Source organism: Dendrobates tinctorius, unplaced genomic scaffold (genome assembly GCF_039654945.1).
Source record: "Dendrobates tinctorius isolate UK_male_01 unplaced genomic scaffold, ASM3965494v1 ptg000021l, whole genome shotgun sequence".
NCBI lineage: Eukaryota > Metazoa > Chordata > Amphibia > Anura > Dendrobatidae > Dendrobates > Dendrobates tinctorius.
The window spans coordinates 14,134,809-14,148,979 of NW_027361689.1; the positions used below are offsets into that span (position 1 = coordinate 14,134,809).

At 47.6% G+C, this 14,171-nt stretch overlaps 1 protein-coding gene across 3 annotated transcripts in view; it reads left to right on the forward strand.

Annotated features, from left to right (window-relative positions):
- The window catches only part of ASAP2 (ArfGAP with SH3 domain, ankyrin repeat and PH domain 2), a 221,883-nt gene that overhangs the window by 161,276 nt on the left and 46,436 nt on the right, over positions 1-14,171 (forward strand). For all 3 annotated transcript variants that reach the window (XM_073568181.1, XM_073568182.1, XM_073568183.1), the window contains 4 exons: positions 13,004-13,107; positions 13,213-13,282; positions 13,396-13,483; positions 13,944-13,992. In XM_073568181.1, the coding sequence (XP_073424282.1) occupies positions 13,004-13,107; positions 13,213-13,282; positions 13,396-13,483; positions 13,944-13,992 (311 nt within the window). The remainder of the gene's footprint in view (positions 1-13,003; positions 13,108-13,212; positions 13,283-13,395; positions 13,484-13,943; positions 13,993-14,171) is intronic.

The following is a 14,171-nucleotide window of genomic DNA, read 5'->3' on the forward strand; positions in this document are numbered from 1 at the left end:
CAAAACATGCAGATTCCTCGTGGAAAATTCCGCACACGAATCCGCAACGTGTGCACATACCCTAAAGGGGTTTTTACAGCTGCATTAAAAATAAGTAAATTCCAGACTGTAAAAAAAATAAATAAAAAAATAGTGAAAATCCATTAATTACAGCCATCTTCCTAACCTCCCCACCCCCGCCTGCTGCATCTTACAAGAACTTTATGAATAATTGATAGCCACTGACTGAAAAGCCATCTAGAAATCTTTGACCCCATTGATTTATTACATTAATTGGCTATAAAGCCCCCCGTGACTTTCTCACAACCACAAAGTGTAAGCACTGTCTACAGTGCACAGAAAACCTGCTGCGTTTACGAGTTGGATGTGGTTTTATGAAAAGTCATGTACACTGTGCGTCTAAACATTATACTGACTGTGCGGTTTTTAATACAGTTTTTTTTCCCCTGTAGACTTAGATGAAGAGCTTGAAAAAAAAATGCATGTAAAAAAAACTCAGTTGTGTTTTTGAGTGCAGAATCCCAGTGTTTCTGCAGTAAAAAATGCATAAAAAACAGCATCAAATTTGCACCAATAACTGCTTTAAAAGAGAGAATGCTTATTAAAAAAAGAAAAGCAGGAAAATGCAGAAATCTGTTGCGTATTTTGGTGCAAATAATATGCAGTAGTGAAAAACTGTGGGACCATGGCCGTATGTGTATAGTAATGGCATCCTCTACCGGTGGGTAATTTCAGGGTGTCTGCCTGCTCTGTTACTCATGAATGTGTTTTCTCTTTCTCTCACAAATGCTCTAACCTGTTGTGACCGAAGTCTAGAAGAGTAAGTGTGTTAACATCCTTGATTTCTTGCAGTGCATGTGTCGAGCGCGTTTAGCTGCATGCTTTATCCCTGCACGTTTTTCAAGAAGCGAATCGGATCTTGTAGGTTCTGTGTCTGGGGAGAGAAATACAGTAATGGTCGTTAATAGGAGGGATGATATAAAGGGATTTTCTGATAATATAACATTGATGATCTATACTTTAGATTAGCCATCAGTGTTTATCAGGTGGACTGACCTCATGGACCGCCGCCAAGAGACCAGATGCAGTTTCGGGCTTCACCCACCATCGTTCTCCCTCCATCCGCTGTGCCTGTTTAGACAATGAAGTTGATATGGCCCTCATACTATACCTCCTTCCTCCAACCAATTCTATAGAGACAGAAAAGATTTTTCTCATAGCCCTATGTAACGCTTGAGAGATAAAATGGTGCCATACTGTAAATGCCTTTAGGCAGGGCTGGTTTCAGGTTTATGCGGGTCCTTGAGCATCTCTTGACTTTGTGCATCTCTTGACTTTCGATTTTTCATTCTCCCCTAAACTATTTTATTTGATACCAGTTTATTGGGTACTATTTTGGGGTCAATTGAACTAGCTGATCTTTTTTTATTCATTATTTCTGGGAGGCGAAGTGATGAAAAGAAACAGTTTGCGGCTATAGATGTTTTTTTTAGATACATATTTTTATTATTCTGAATATTTACATGCTTTTTTTTTTTTAAATATTTTTTTTCTTAATGGACTTGAACTTGCGATCATTTGACTGATACTGTGTAATATGGCAGTGATCTTTGATACCGGGGGTCTTCAGCAAGCTCCTGGCTGCCATGACAATACTTTCAGCACCCCATTTTAAACCTTCACAGTTGACAGCCCTCATTTAAGGGGTTAAAGCTGCGGCTGCGATCTGAGCTAGCTCCAGTTGCAGCAGTTAGTTGGTAGATGCAGGCTGTGTGGCCCAGGTCCTGAGCCTGCTCCATACATGCAGGATGTTCAGGGTTGAGTGGGCCCTGGAACCAGTCCTGCTTCTAGGTGTGAACATGATCCTATCCATGGTCTATTGTTTGTACAAAACACGCGCACACACTTTCTGTATAAGAATACATTGATTAAAATGCTGGATGATTGCCTCCATACATAGAAAATAGTAGGCCTAATTGGTTGCCCATGGCAACCAATCGCAGCTCAGCTTTTATGTCCTAAACTGCCTTAGAGACTTAAAAGCTGCACTATGATTGGCTGCAAAGGGTAACAAGGCCAGTATTTCTGTTAGACAGGTTTTGGAAATGAAGCCGCCCACTGTTTTATAGTCATGTGCGCGCTTAGCTCTTAATGAATTGCATCGAATTATACAAGTTGTCATGAAGTGAGATTGTATTGAAATTATAAGGTTTTTTCTCCTTCGCCTCATTGGAGGACACAGATACTGTGGGTGTATGCTTCTGCCGCTAGGAGGCTGACACTAAGTGAAAAAAAGAGGTTAGCTCCTCCAACGTCGTATACACCCTCGTCTCTATTGCGGGCGGAACTCCGTTTTTTGCTTAATGTCCATGGAGGCACACATGTCTGGTTTTGCTCCAGACTTTTTTTTTTTTTTCCCCATGAACATGAGACGGGCGACGGACCCTATTGAAACGGTCCGATCTCCCCAAACCATCAACGGGCGAGCACGTGTTGAGTATCGTCTCCACGTATCCTCTCCCACACCGTGGGACATATCTGGGCCGTTTTCCCCAGACCCTTTTTTTATTTTATTTTTACCGTCTATGAAGATGAGACAGGGGCAACGGATCCTATTGAAAGGGTCCAATTTCCCCAAACCATCAACGGGCGAGCACGTGCGAGTGTCCTTCCACGTATCCTCTCCCGCGACGTGGGACACAATGCTGGACTTAGCCCTGACCACCCCTAGGTATTGAAACCATGGGCTGTACACAGGCACAAGACTAGTCCGTGCGGCCCCCACTGCTCCACCAATGCTTAGACTGCGGTGCTGCAAGGCGGCAGACGGTCCCTCTCCTCACCCCCTGAAGTGGTTAGATGGAGCTAGGGTGCCTGCACCGTCCTATTTTGTCAAGGGTCAAGGCCCCCTCACATACCTGAGCTGGGAAGCTGAAGAGGATCGTCAGTGAGGAGAGGGCCTGGGAGGGCTCCTGCGGCAAAGATCCGGGGTTGGAGCCCTTAGCTGTCAGATGCCACCGGCCAGTGGAGGAGCCCGTGCCAGTAAGTAGCGCCATTTTTTTGTGGCGCCATGGAGTTCGCACACCCCCCCCCCCCCCCCCCCCCCCCCTGTCGCGGAAAGGGGATAAATTGAGGCAGCGGCTTTAACCGGAGCTAGGCCACGACCAGAAGTTCTGCCTCCGGGCCGCGCGTCACTTCCGGCGGCCCGCCCCCCTAGGCCTGGGCGGCGGGGGATAAATTTAGTCCCCGACTTCGGAGAGCGGCTAGGCCGCACACCCGGAAGTACCGCCCCTGGACCGGTTTATATGCTGGCGGTCCGCCCCACAGCTGGTGGCGCACGATTTTTGTGCGGAGGCGTCCAGGAACGGGGGGGCACAGAACAGGGGTAAGTGCTGCCCGGGAGACCACAGGGTAAACGAGGTGCTACCTCCTTCTCCCCCATCCCCAGCAGCGGACAGATACAGCATGTCCGAAGAAGCAGCATGCATCTCTTGTCGGACTGCGTTTCCGCGGGCGCAGATCAAGCGATTATGCAAAGCCGGCAACTCCAAATGCGCCCAGGAGCCCTCCCCTGCGACCGAACCCACAATGCTGGTGTGGGCAGACCGCAGAGGACAAGGCTCGGGATTCCCGCTGTGCAGCGCCCAGAACCCGACGCCTAACAGAACCTCAGTGAAAAATGAGGATGAATGAACTCATGGAGATCAACATCCAACACTGCGGAGACACCATCACATGTTTCTCAACGCAGTGATTCTAGGGCAATGCCCCCACCCTTATGGGAAATATGTAAATATATGCAAAATAAAAATATTTACGTATTTCCCATAAGGGTGGGGGCATTGCCCTAGAATCACTATGTTGAGAAACATGTGATGGTGTCTCTGCAGTGTTGGATGTTGATCTCCATGAGTTCATTCATCCTCATTTTTCACAGTCTTTCACTAGGCATTGCTCCTACTGGCCAGTTTCCTACTCCACATTGATGAGGGGCAATACCCCGAAACAGCTGTCTGTGGATGGATACCATGTTTTGGCATAGGTGGTTTCCTTCATTGGAGACTGCCCTTCCCGTGGTTGTTCCCTCCTGGGGAAAGACCTGGCTAGTCATTGCTTGCGTTGAGAAACATGTGATGGTGTCTCCGCGGCTTGTGTTTTGCATAACAGAACCTCAGTGTCTGTCCTCCCCTGCGACCGCGACCAATGTGCCAAGCCCCCAGAGTGGGCCCTATCACTGTCACAGTTCATGCAATTTAGTCCCTTCAGGCCCCAGATGGGGGCAGGGACAGTGGCTCGCCGGCCTTAGAGGGGACCTCCACCTCACAAGAGCCTCTCGCCTGCAGGGGCCGCTCTCACTCCAGGCAGACCCGAGGGAAATGAATCCACACCGTGTCGCCCAGTCCATCCGCTGCCTTGGCATCCGTAAGTTCTGCTTCTCGCTCCCCGTCACCAGTGGTTGATAGCGAGCAGACCTCAGAATTCGACTCAGACGAGCCCCTTGACCTGGATACTCCAGAGTCACGTGAAACGGTGGACAGCCTCATAGAAGCCGTCAATCAGACCTTGGGGATTGAGGATGATCCCGCAGCGGCTACGGGGCATAAAGTGGCGTTTAAGCGAGGAAGCGGCTGCAGAGAATTTGTTCCTCTCACCCTGAGTTTGAGGGCATAGTGCAGCAACACAGGGAACGACCAGACAGGCATTTCTCGGGTCAAAAGGCATTTCTTCCTCAACAAAAGGTCAAACCGCCTTTTCGCCACCCTTTTTAGGCACGTTTTCGACCTTTCGCAACCCCGGGTGGACCGCAGCGGCCAATTCCGCCGCTTCAGGCCGCTCCAATCAGGATAGGGGCGGCAGGTCTCAAAAGAACCAACCCATTGGGGAGAATGCAAACTCAACAGCCAGATCGAGGGGATTCAGATCTCAAAGATCGTTAGCCAAATGACTCGAGGCGCTTGCCAGGCGACACCAGCAAGGTGGGCGGCCGGCTACTCTGGTTTCACAGCGTCTGGTTCGGTGCCGCGCACGACGCATGGGTAAAGGAGTTGGTGGCATCAGGTTACAAAATAGAATTTGTCAGATACCCTCAAAGACGTTTTTTTTCTTGCTCGTCTTCCCAGGGTGGATACCCAGGCAAGAGCTCTGTTGGAGCCATCTAATCGCTCCAGCGCAATGGGGAAAGGACTCGGGGCTTCTATTCTAACCTGTTTGCGGTTCCCATAAAGGACGGGTATGTCAGACCGATTTTGGACCTCAAACATCTGAACAGACATCAGACATTTCCAGGTGGAGTCTTTCCGTTCAGTCATATCGGCCATGGAGCAGGGAGAATACTTGGCCTCGATCGACATCCACGACGCATATCTGCATAGTCCCATTTTTCCTCATCAAAGGTTACTGCGTTTCGCGATCAACGGTCGACATTGTCAGTTCGTGGTTCTTCCTTTCGGGTTAGCCACGGCTCCCAGAGTGTTCACAAAGGTTATGGCAGTTGTCATGGCCATACTGCATTCTTGAGGCATAGTCATCTTGTCTTACTTGGACGACCTATTGGTCATAGGCCCTTCAATACGAGCACGTGAGGAAAATGTCAGCATCATGCTAGATACTCTTGCCCGCGTAGGGTGGCTGGTCAATGCGAAGAAGTCATCCCTTGTGCCAGCTCAGAGGATCTCCTTCTTAGGAATGATCTTCGACACTTGCCGAGGGTTGGTAATTCTCCCTCAGGAAAAAGCCCTAGCTCTCTGGCAGGGAGTCCAGACTCTTAGCCAACCAGTCCCTCATACCATTCATTTCGGGATGAGGATTCTAGGGAAAATGATGGCAGCAATGGGAGCGGTACCGTTCTCACAGTTCCATTTTCGCCCCCTGCAGTACGCCCTCTTGGCAGCCTGGGATAAGAATCCTTTCACGCTCGATTGGCAGTGCCGACTGTCCTCTCAAGTCAGGCAGTCGCTCGGATGGCGGATAACCAGTTCCTCTCTGACCCAGGGGAAATCCTTCCCGCCAGACCATTGGTTGGTGGTAACAACCGTCGCCAGTCTCCTCGGCTGGAGAGCGGTGTTTACCAACCATACAACCCAGGGACGGTGGTCGCCACAGGAGGCACGTCTCCCGATCAACTTATTGGAGATACGAGCGATTCGGCTGGCTCTGCAGCAGTTTCATCACTTCTTAGCGGGCTGCCCCATCCAAATTCAATTGGACAACGCCACGGCGGTGGCTTACATAAATCACCAGGGGTGCACCCGCAGCAGAGCAACTATGCGCGAGGTGGAGCACGTTCTTCAGTGGGCTGAAGCAAACCACTCAGTAATTTCGGTGGTCCACATCCCGGGTGTGGAGAACTGGGTGGCAGACTTTCTCAGCCGGCGGGGTCTTGCGTCCGGAGAGTGGTCACTACATTCTGAGGTCTTCCAGCATATTTGTCAACTGTGTGGAACTCCGGATGTGGATCTGATGGCTTCCAGGGTGAACGCCAAGGTACCCACATATGTCGCTCGGGCCAGGGACCCGCAAGCGATCGCTGTGGAGGCGTTGGTTCCGCCATGGAACCAGTTCCCCCTCCCATATCCATATCTATTTCCCCCGCTGCCACTACTTCCGAGAGTTATCAAAAAGATCAGGACGGAAAAGGTTCCAGCGATTCTGCTGGCCCCAGACTGGCCCCGTCGAGGGTGGTACGCATATCTAATGCAGCTGCTCGCCGACGTTCCTTGGCGACTGCCAGAGCGCCCAGATCTACTTTCTCAAGGGCCGATCTGCCACCCGAACTCAGGGGCCCTGTGTTTGACGGCATGGCCGTTGAATCTTGGATTCTAACCCAGGCAGGGTTCGGGAGCAAGGTGGTCGCTACAATGGTTAGCGCCCGGAAGCCGGCTTCAGTACGAATTTACCACCACACCTGGAAGGTGTTCTTTGCTTGATGTCGAGGCCGCGGTGTTTCTCCGCTGAGATTCTCGATCCCCAGCATCTTGGCTTTTCTCCAGTCAGGCCTAGACTTGGGCTTGGCCCCAAGTTCCCTCAGGATACAAATATCGGCCTTATCTGTCCTATTCCAGCGCAGAATTGCTATCAATTTGCAGGTGAAGACTTTCATCCAGGGAGTCGCCCACTTGGTACCTCCCTATAAGGTGCCTATGGATGCCTGGGACCTTAACCTGGTCCTAAAGTGTTCTGCAGGAAGCTCCATTTGAACTGCTTCAGTATATCGCCTTGAGGTACCTTTTCTTGGAAAGTGGTGTTCCTAGTGGCCATCACTTCTATCAGACGGGTTTCAGAGCTTGCGGCCCTATCCTGCCGAGCTCCGTTCCTCACTTTCCATAAGGATAGCGTGGTGCTCAGACCAGCCCCTCCTTTTCTGCCGAAAGTCGTGTCCTCATTTCACATCAATGAGGATGTTGTCTTGCCTTCATTTGGTCCAGCACCGGTGCACCGTATGGAAAAGGCTCTTGACACGTTAGACCTGGTAAGAGCCCTCCGGAGATACGTGTCGCGGACGGCGCCCGTACGTCAGACGGACACGCTGTTCTTGCTCCTTGAAGGGCGCAGGAAGGGACTCTCTGCCTCAAAATCGACCATAGCTAGATGGATTCGTTTGACTATTCAGGAGTCCTACCACATTAGAGGCACGCCGATCCCATCAGGGATCAGAGCGCACTCTCCTCGGGCAGTGGGTGCCTCTTGGGCGCTTCGGCATCAGGCTTCGGCAGAACAGGTTTGCAAAGCAGCAACCTGGTCCAGCCTGCACACATTTGCCAGACATTATAATAGTCATACTCAGGCCTCGGCGGATGTGAGCCGGGGTAGAAGGAATCTCCAAGCAGCGGTGGCGCACCTCTAAACAAGAGGTGCATGTAGCTCGGATCGGTGAGTCAATCTCCCACCCAGGGACTGCTTTAAGACGTCCCACAGTATCTGTGTCCCCCAATGAGGCGAAGGAGAAACATGGATTTTTGTGATAACTCACCGTAAAATCCTTTTTCTCCGAGACGCTCATTGGGGGTCACAGCACCCACCCTATTAGCCTATTGGCTCTGTTTTTGTTTAATTAATACGCATTTATTTATGTGATATAAGGGTGGTCCTTTTCTGGACATTCTGTACCTGTATTAAGGCTGATTTTGTTGTCCTCCTACTGCTTTGGTACCAAACTGAGTTCCGCAGGGTGTATACAACGGAGGAGGAGCTAGCCTCTTTTTTTCACTTAGTGTCAGCCTCCTAGCGGCAGAAGCATACACCCACAGTATGTGTCCCCCAATGAGCGTCTCGGAGAAAAGGATTTTACGGTGAGTTATCACAATAATCCATGTTTTTTGTCTTTTTTTCATAGCTTGGCAGTCAGTGGGTGGTGGATGCTGGCTAGCATTTGATTTGACATAGCCATCCTCTTGAAATGTATATGTTAAAGGGAATCTGTCACCCTTTTTTTCCCCTATTAGCTGCCGGCATAGACATTGGGGGCTTATCTACAGCATTCTGTAATGCTGTAGATAGGCCTCCGAAGTAACCCGAAAGAGAAGAAAAACACGCTATATTATACTCACCGAGGTGGGCGGTCCGGTCCGGCGCCTCCCTTCTTCATGCGATGACGTCCTCTTCTCCCGTCCTGTAATGGCTCCGGCGCAGGCGCATTGCTCTGCCCTGTTGAGGGCAGAGCAGAATTCTGCAGTGCGCAGGCGCCAGACCTCTCCCGATGCCTGCACACTGCAGGACTCTGCTCTGCCCTCAACAGGGCAGAGCAGTGCGCCTGCGCCGGAGCCATTACAGGACGGGAGAAGAGGACATCATCGCATGAAGAAGGGAGGCGTCGGACGGGACGGCGACACCCATCGGACCGGACCGCCCACCTCCGTGAGTATAATATAACGTGTTTTTCTTCTCTTTCAGGTTACATCAGAGGCTTATCTACAGCATTACAGAATGCTGTAGATAATCCCCCGATGTCTATGCCGACAGGTGAAAGGCCAAAAAAAGGTGACAGATTCCCTTTAAAGGGTTTGTCCAGACATAGCGTTTTGATGATCTACTTAATCCACTGAAAATAGCTGACCGGTGGGGGTGCTGGGTGTCCATACTCACATGAATTGGCTTTTGATAACATCTCATAGATAGATAGGTCATCAGATCCTTATGCCTGGACAATCCATTGAAATGTGTGGTTTTTCATTGTGACTAAAATAGGTGTCAGATGTCCATCCGTGGAGGCATCAGTTGGACGTACACATTTTTTTTTTCGTGTGTTTTAACTTATTGTGCCATACAAATTGTGATTTGTTAAGATTATAGGTAAATGAAAGGGTTAAACAGTTATTACCATTATTTTACGTTATGGAGGAGTTCACCACTCCCCAGCCTCTTGGTTTTCTGTCTGCAAGGAGCTCCTGGTTAACAGTTTGGGCCAGCAGCATTGATACCACACTTGCCCATATTGTGCATTTTCTTCTCTGCAGCAGATCTTCTTGATGGGCCTGGAGTCTGCTGCAGAACCTCATGATTGGCCTGATGTCTGCTGTATAACCTCATGATGGGCCTGGTGTCTGCTGCAGGACCTCGTGATGGACCTGGTGTCTGCTGCAGAACCTCATGATGAACATGGTGTCTGCTGCAGAACCTCATGATGGACCTGGTGTCTGCTGCAGAACCTAATGAGGGGCTGGTCTGTGCTGCAGAACCCAATGACGTGCCGGCCGGTCTGTGCTGCAGAACTATGTCGCTTGTTACAAAACATTAAATTCACCCCCTAATCTTTGATTATTCCTATATTTGTATAATACCGTTATCATATGTCCGTCACTCTTGATGTATGTTAATTTGTCTGTTACATTTGAATGGACGTATATTATGGAGTTACAGGAGTAATATTACCGTCTGGTCTGTGGCAGGTGCCCGCCTATAGAGCGTAGAGCTCTGACGATGGCGGTGTCTGAGATCAGTTATTCAGTTTGCTGACATGAATCAAGGTTTCGTTGAGGAAGCGAACAAGCATTGGTTAACAACATAAAATGTGAGGTCTCTCAGAAGCCGATTTTGGATTATATTACACTGAGGTTTTCATACGCAGGCGAACAGCTGTGAAGTGAAGCCCCAGGGAAATAGCGACTTCACACTGGAAATGCAGAGGAAGTGTAAGGCTCCTGGGAAGCAACATGTTCCCGCTGAGACTGGCTGTACAGGTCTGCATGAGCTGTCATCTCCTCATCTGTCTGCTAAACTAGCTTCAGATTTACTGGCCGTAACGGTGATCCTGAAGCCTTGTGTAATTGGTCATTATGAGGATACCAGATATCTGATATAGGACACATGGTTTCTTAAAGAGCATTTCACGATTACAAGAATTGCCCAAAATTCTGTGTCTCGGGGTACGTCTACATAGGACCGGAATTCTGCAGATTACCCATGCTTACATGTGCAAGGAAAATCCTCAGTGACATATTGTACCAGCACCGGATGCACTTTTAATCACTCATCTCCATGCTGCAGAATGCGTGTGCACTGACATTGGCCTGCGGTGCTGGTGGTAAAGCAGACCTGTCACTTTTTCCGCCTTATCTGCACTTTACCACAAAAAATTCAACACGCCATTAAACTAGAGAGCAGGTGGGAAATTTGTTGGCGTGCTCGAAAAATATGTTCGCGTCCCTGTGGCTGCTGCATGTGTTGCATGTGTTGTGGCTGTCGAACAGCTGCGGGCACTCGAACATTTTTTTCGAGCACTCCGAAGACACTTTTCGCTCATCACTAATCCTTACGCATCTGAAATAGTCTTTGACAGCCAAGTGCTACAAGCTTGAATTTGGGCACCACATCAATTCATATTGGCTCTCCTCCGGCTCAATGAAAACTGTTGGTTGCAGCCTATAGGTGGCTAACTTATAAGTCAGTGTCAGGGGTAGACCACGATCCGGGCCAACATGGAGATCTTTTAAATTTGTTAGGATATCTTCACGTGTGGTAGATAGGCTATGGATCTTTTAGTTATTTCAGTAAAGGCAAAATGGTTGAGATTTTGCCAAATCTGATCCATACACCGAAAAAAAAACCCAAAACAGCTGAAATAGACAGATGAAAACTTAAATCTATGCTACAGATTTTGAATATCAACTTTTGCAGTGCATGGCAAATCCACAGCCAGGCCTTTTGAAACGCGTGCGTATTTCGATGTGGAGTCGCTATGGACGAGTAGCAAAGTTCACAACGGAAAATTTGTACATGTGAACTAATAGAGTAACCTTCATTTTAGTTTATATTCTAGAAATCAGTTGTACACCTGAAAATTAGAAACTTTGTAATATGTCTTATCAGAGAAATCTGCTTCTTTCTCCGCCAGGACTGATCACTCACTCAAAATTCTCAATTTCCTGGTAAAATCTGTATTCAATGAAGACAGATTCCTACGTTACTGAAATAGGAGATGAGAAATGGCTACTGATAATATTTTGTGTGAAGAGGAGGAGGGTGGAGATCTGCATTTAGCTCTTCCCACCCCTCTACATAAAGTATTATCAGTCGCACCTGCCATCCCCTATCTCAGTAATGTAGAAATCTGTCTTCACTGAATACAGATTTTACCCGGAAATTGAGAATTTTGAAAATGAAAAATCTGCAGATTTCTCTGATATGACATATGTTAAAGTTTCTTATTTTCATGTGTACTATAGAATTATGAAATAAAAATTAAAATGATGGTTGCTCTTTAAGATCCCCGTAGATGAGCTGTGGCGCCAACGGTTGTTTGGCCGACATCTATCTCTCTCGACTTCACCATACATGTGAACCCTCGACTCAGCCAAGTGCTCCTGTGTTCTCTGAGAGCCACTGCCAGAGAAGTCTTATCTCCCCACTGAACAAAAGGATCAGCCATTGAAATTCAACAGGCTTGGATCTTTCTATCACAATACGTCATCTGTGATGGGAGAGTCTGGAGGCCAATTTCCACTGATATTAGCGGGTTCAGCGGACTTTAGTCTCATGTATTTAGGGGCCTATAGGCTTAAATGGGTTCTCCAGTCTAAAACAAGTTTACAGTCACTTTGTGACTGCAGGTTGGTGAGTCTGGTGCCTTCGCTGGCAGCCAGCAGTCATGGGACCTCAAGTACGTGATTTGCATACTTCCAGCCACATTCCGACTAGACTTTGCCCAGCTTCCTCTCACTGGAGAATCCTCTCAGCGCGTTGTGTGCAATGTAAGGATTTATTCAATTCTGCAGTCACATAGAGCTTTAGATCCAACAGCTCCTTTTACGTGTATGCTCCCATGTAGCTTTTTGCTGTGGATCTTTTTTGTTTGTTTTTTGCGTGAGTGGTCAAAAATGCACAATGGAAATTAAACCACAGATGGTCAATTAAAAAAAAAAAGGATATAAAAAATCACTACTTGTGAACAAAGCCTCTTAGTAAGCAATTTCTAAGCTGAATCCGTCAACTGTTATGGATTAAAGGTGCATTCACATTTCTAATACCCTATCCCAATATGTAGTAGTTGTAATAATAGCAAATACCTCCAAGTAGAAATGTAGTATAGTTTTTCTGATTCGCTCTGTCTCTTTCCTCATGTTCAGGCATTGCAGGACCTTGGGTATCCATGGTTACAGCCACTACCAACTAGCTATCTGTCACTGTCAGTTGTCATAACCATGGATACGTAAGGTCCTGCAATGCCTTCACATGAGGAAAGAGACATAGCGAATCAGAAAAACTATACTACATTTCTAATTGGAGGTATTTGCTAATATGATTATTACACCTACTAGATATTGGGATAGGATCTTGGAGATGGGAATGCCCTTTAACCGAGAAACCACAGAATTGTGGGGCGTAAGCTTTGTCGTCTCGCTCATAGAGAAGTGTTCCCAAGTAAAGGACCCTGCTCTGTGACGTCCATACTACAAGATGCGCAGTATTTTATGTTATGACTTTATGTACAGATGTCACTGCTGCACACCATTATGTTGGGGGTCTTGGCTCAATATCAATGCTGATCCGATCCTCTTACATTCTGTAGGATTCCCAGTTCCGCCAGAGCACGGCATACAGCCTGCACCAACCTCAAGGAAACAAGGAGCATGGCACGGAAAGGAATGGCTACCTGTACAAGAAGAGCGATGGGTCAGTGATGGATCATTCACAATGTGTTCACAGCATTCTGAGAATATTACGGTGATGTCCAGCCAGATGTCATAAAAAACTCTAACTTTTTTTTTTTTTTTTTAGAATACGGAAAGTTTGGCAAAAAAGGAAATGTTCCGTTAAGAACGGTTTTCTCACAATAGCCCATGGCACTGTACGTGATGGTTTCTTTTATAGTTATTGTTGTGTTTGGAAAATGGGTTTTAGGAAAGCAAAGACCATCATCTTTATCTGCATCCTCTCCCACACTTCTCTTTTCTCTACCAGCCCAACATACCTCCTGCAAAGCTGAACCTACTGACCTGCCAAGTGAAGACCAACACTGAGGAAAAGAAGTGTTTTGACCTCATCTCTCGTAAGTCGCTCTCTGATTCTTCTGATTAACCTCTGAATGGCTTGAGTTTAGTGCATGTACGGATAAGCGTTTTTGCTGCTTTTTAAAATTTACAGTTGATCTCGACATATTAACTTTTATTTTTTTTGTTTACAACTTGTTGCCTAAAAGACCAACCACCGTAGCTTGTAAGCAATTCCGTAAAAACAGTGCTTACAAGCTCAATAGAAAAGAGCATGTAAGTATTTCTCATGTTCTGCTGTCTAGCAGAGGTGGTCGGTCTCCAGGGCAACGAGCTGTAAACAATAGTAAAGTGTTACTATCGCCTGAACGGATGAAACCTATAGCCGCTCAGTCTGTTGTCGTACAGCTTCAATCCTTACTTATGTCTTTGTCAGGTGTGCATTCTAGAAATAGGCCCAGCGGAGGTTTATGCATTTGTTTCTTCTGTATTGTTATTCACAGAGATTTCTCTTGACAGATGATCGGACATATCATTTTCAAGCTGAAGATGAACAAGAGTGCCAAATGTAAGTATGCTGCATTTACATGTTCACACCAGCGTCTCACTTATGGCTTTAAAGGGGTTTTCCGGCCTTAGAGCTAGTGTGACTTTGACTCTATAGGACGGCAGACTTCTGCACTGCATGCTTGTGAAGATTCTCCGGTGCCGGGAGCGGCAGGTGGGTGGCAGGAAGTATGCGATTTG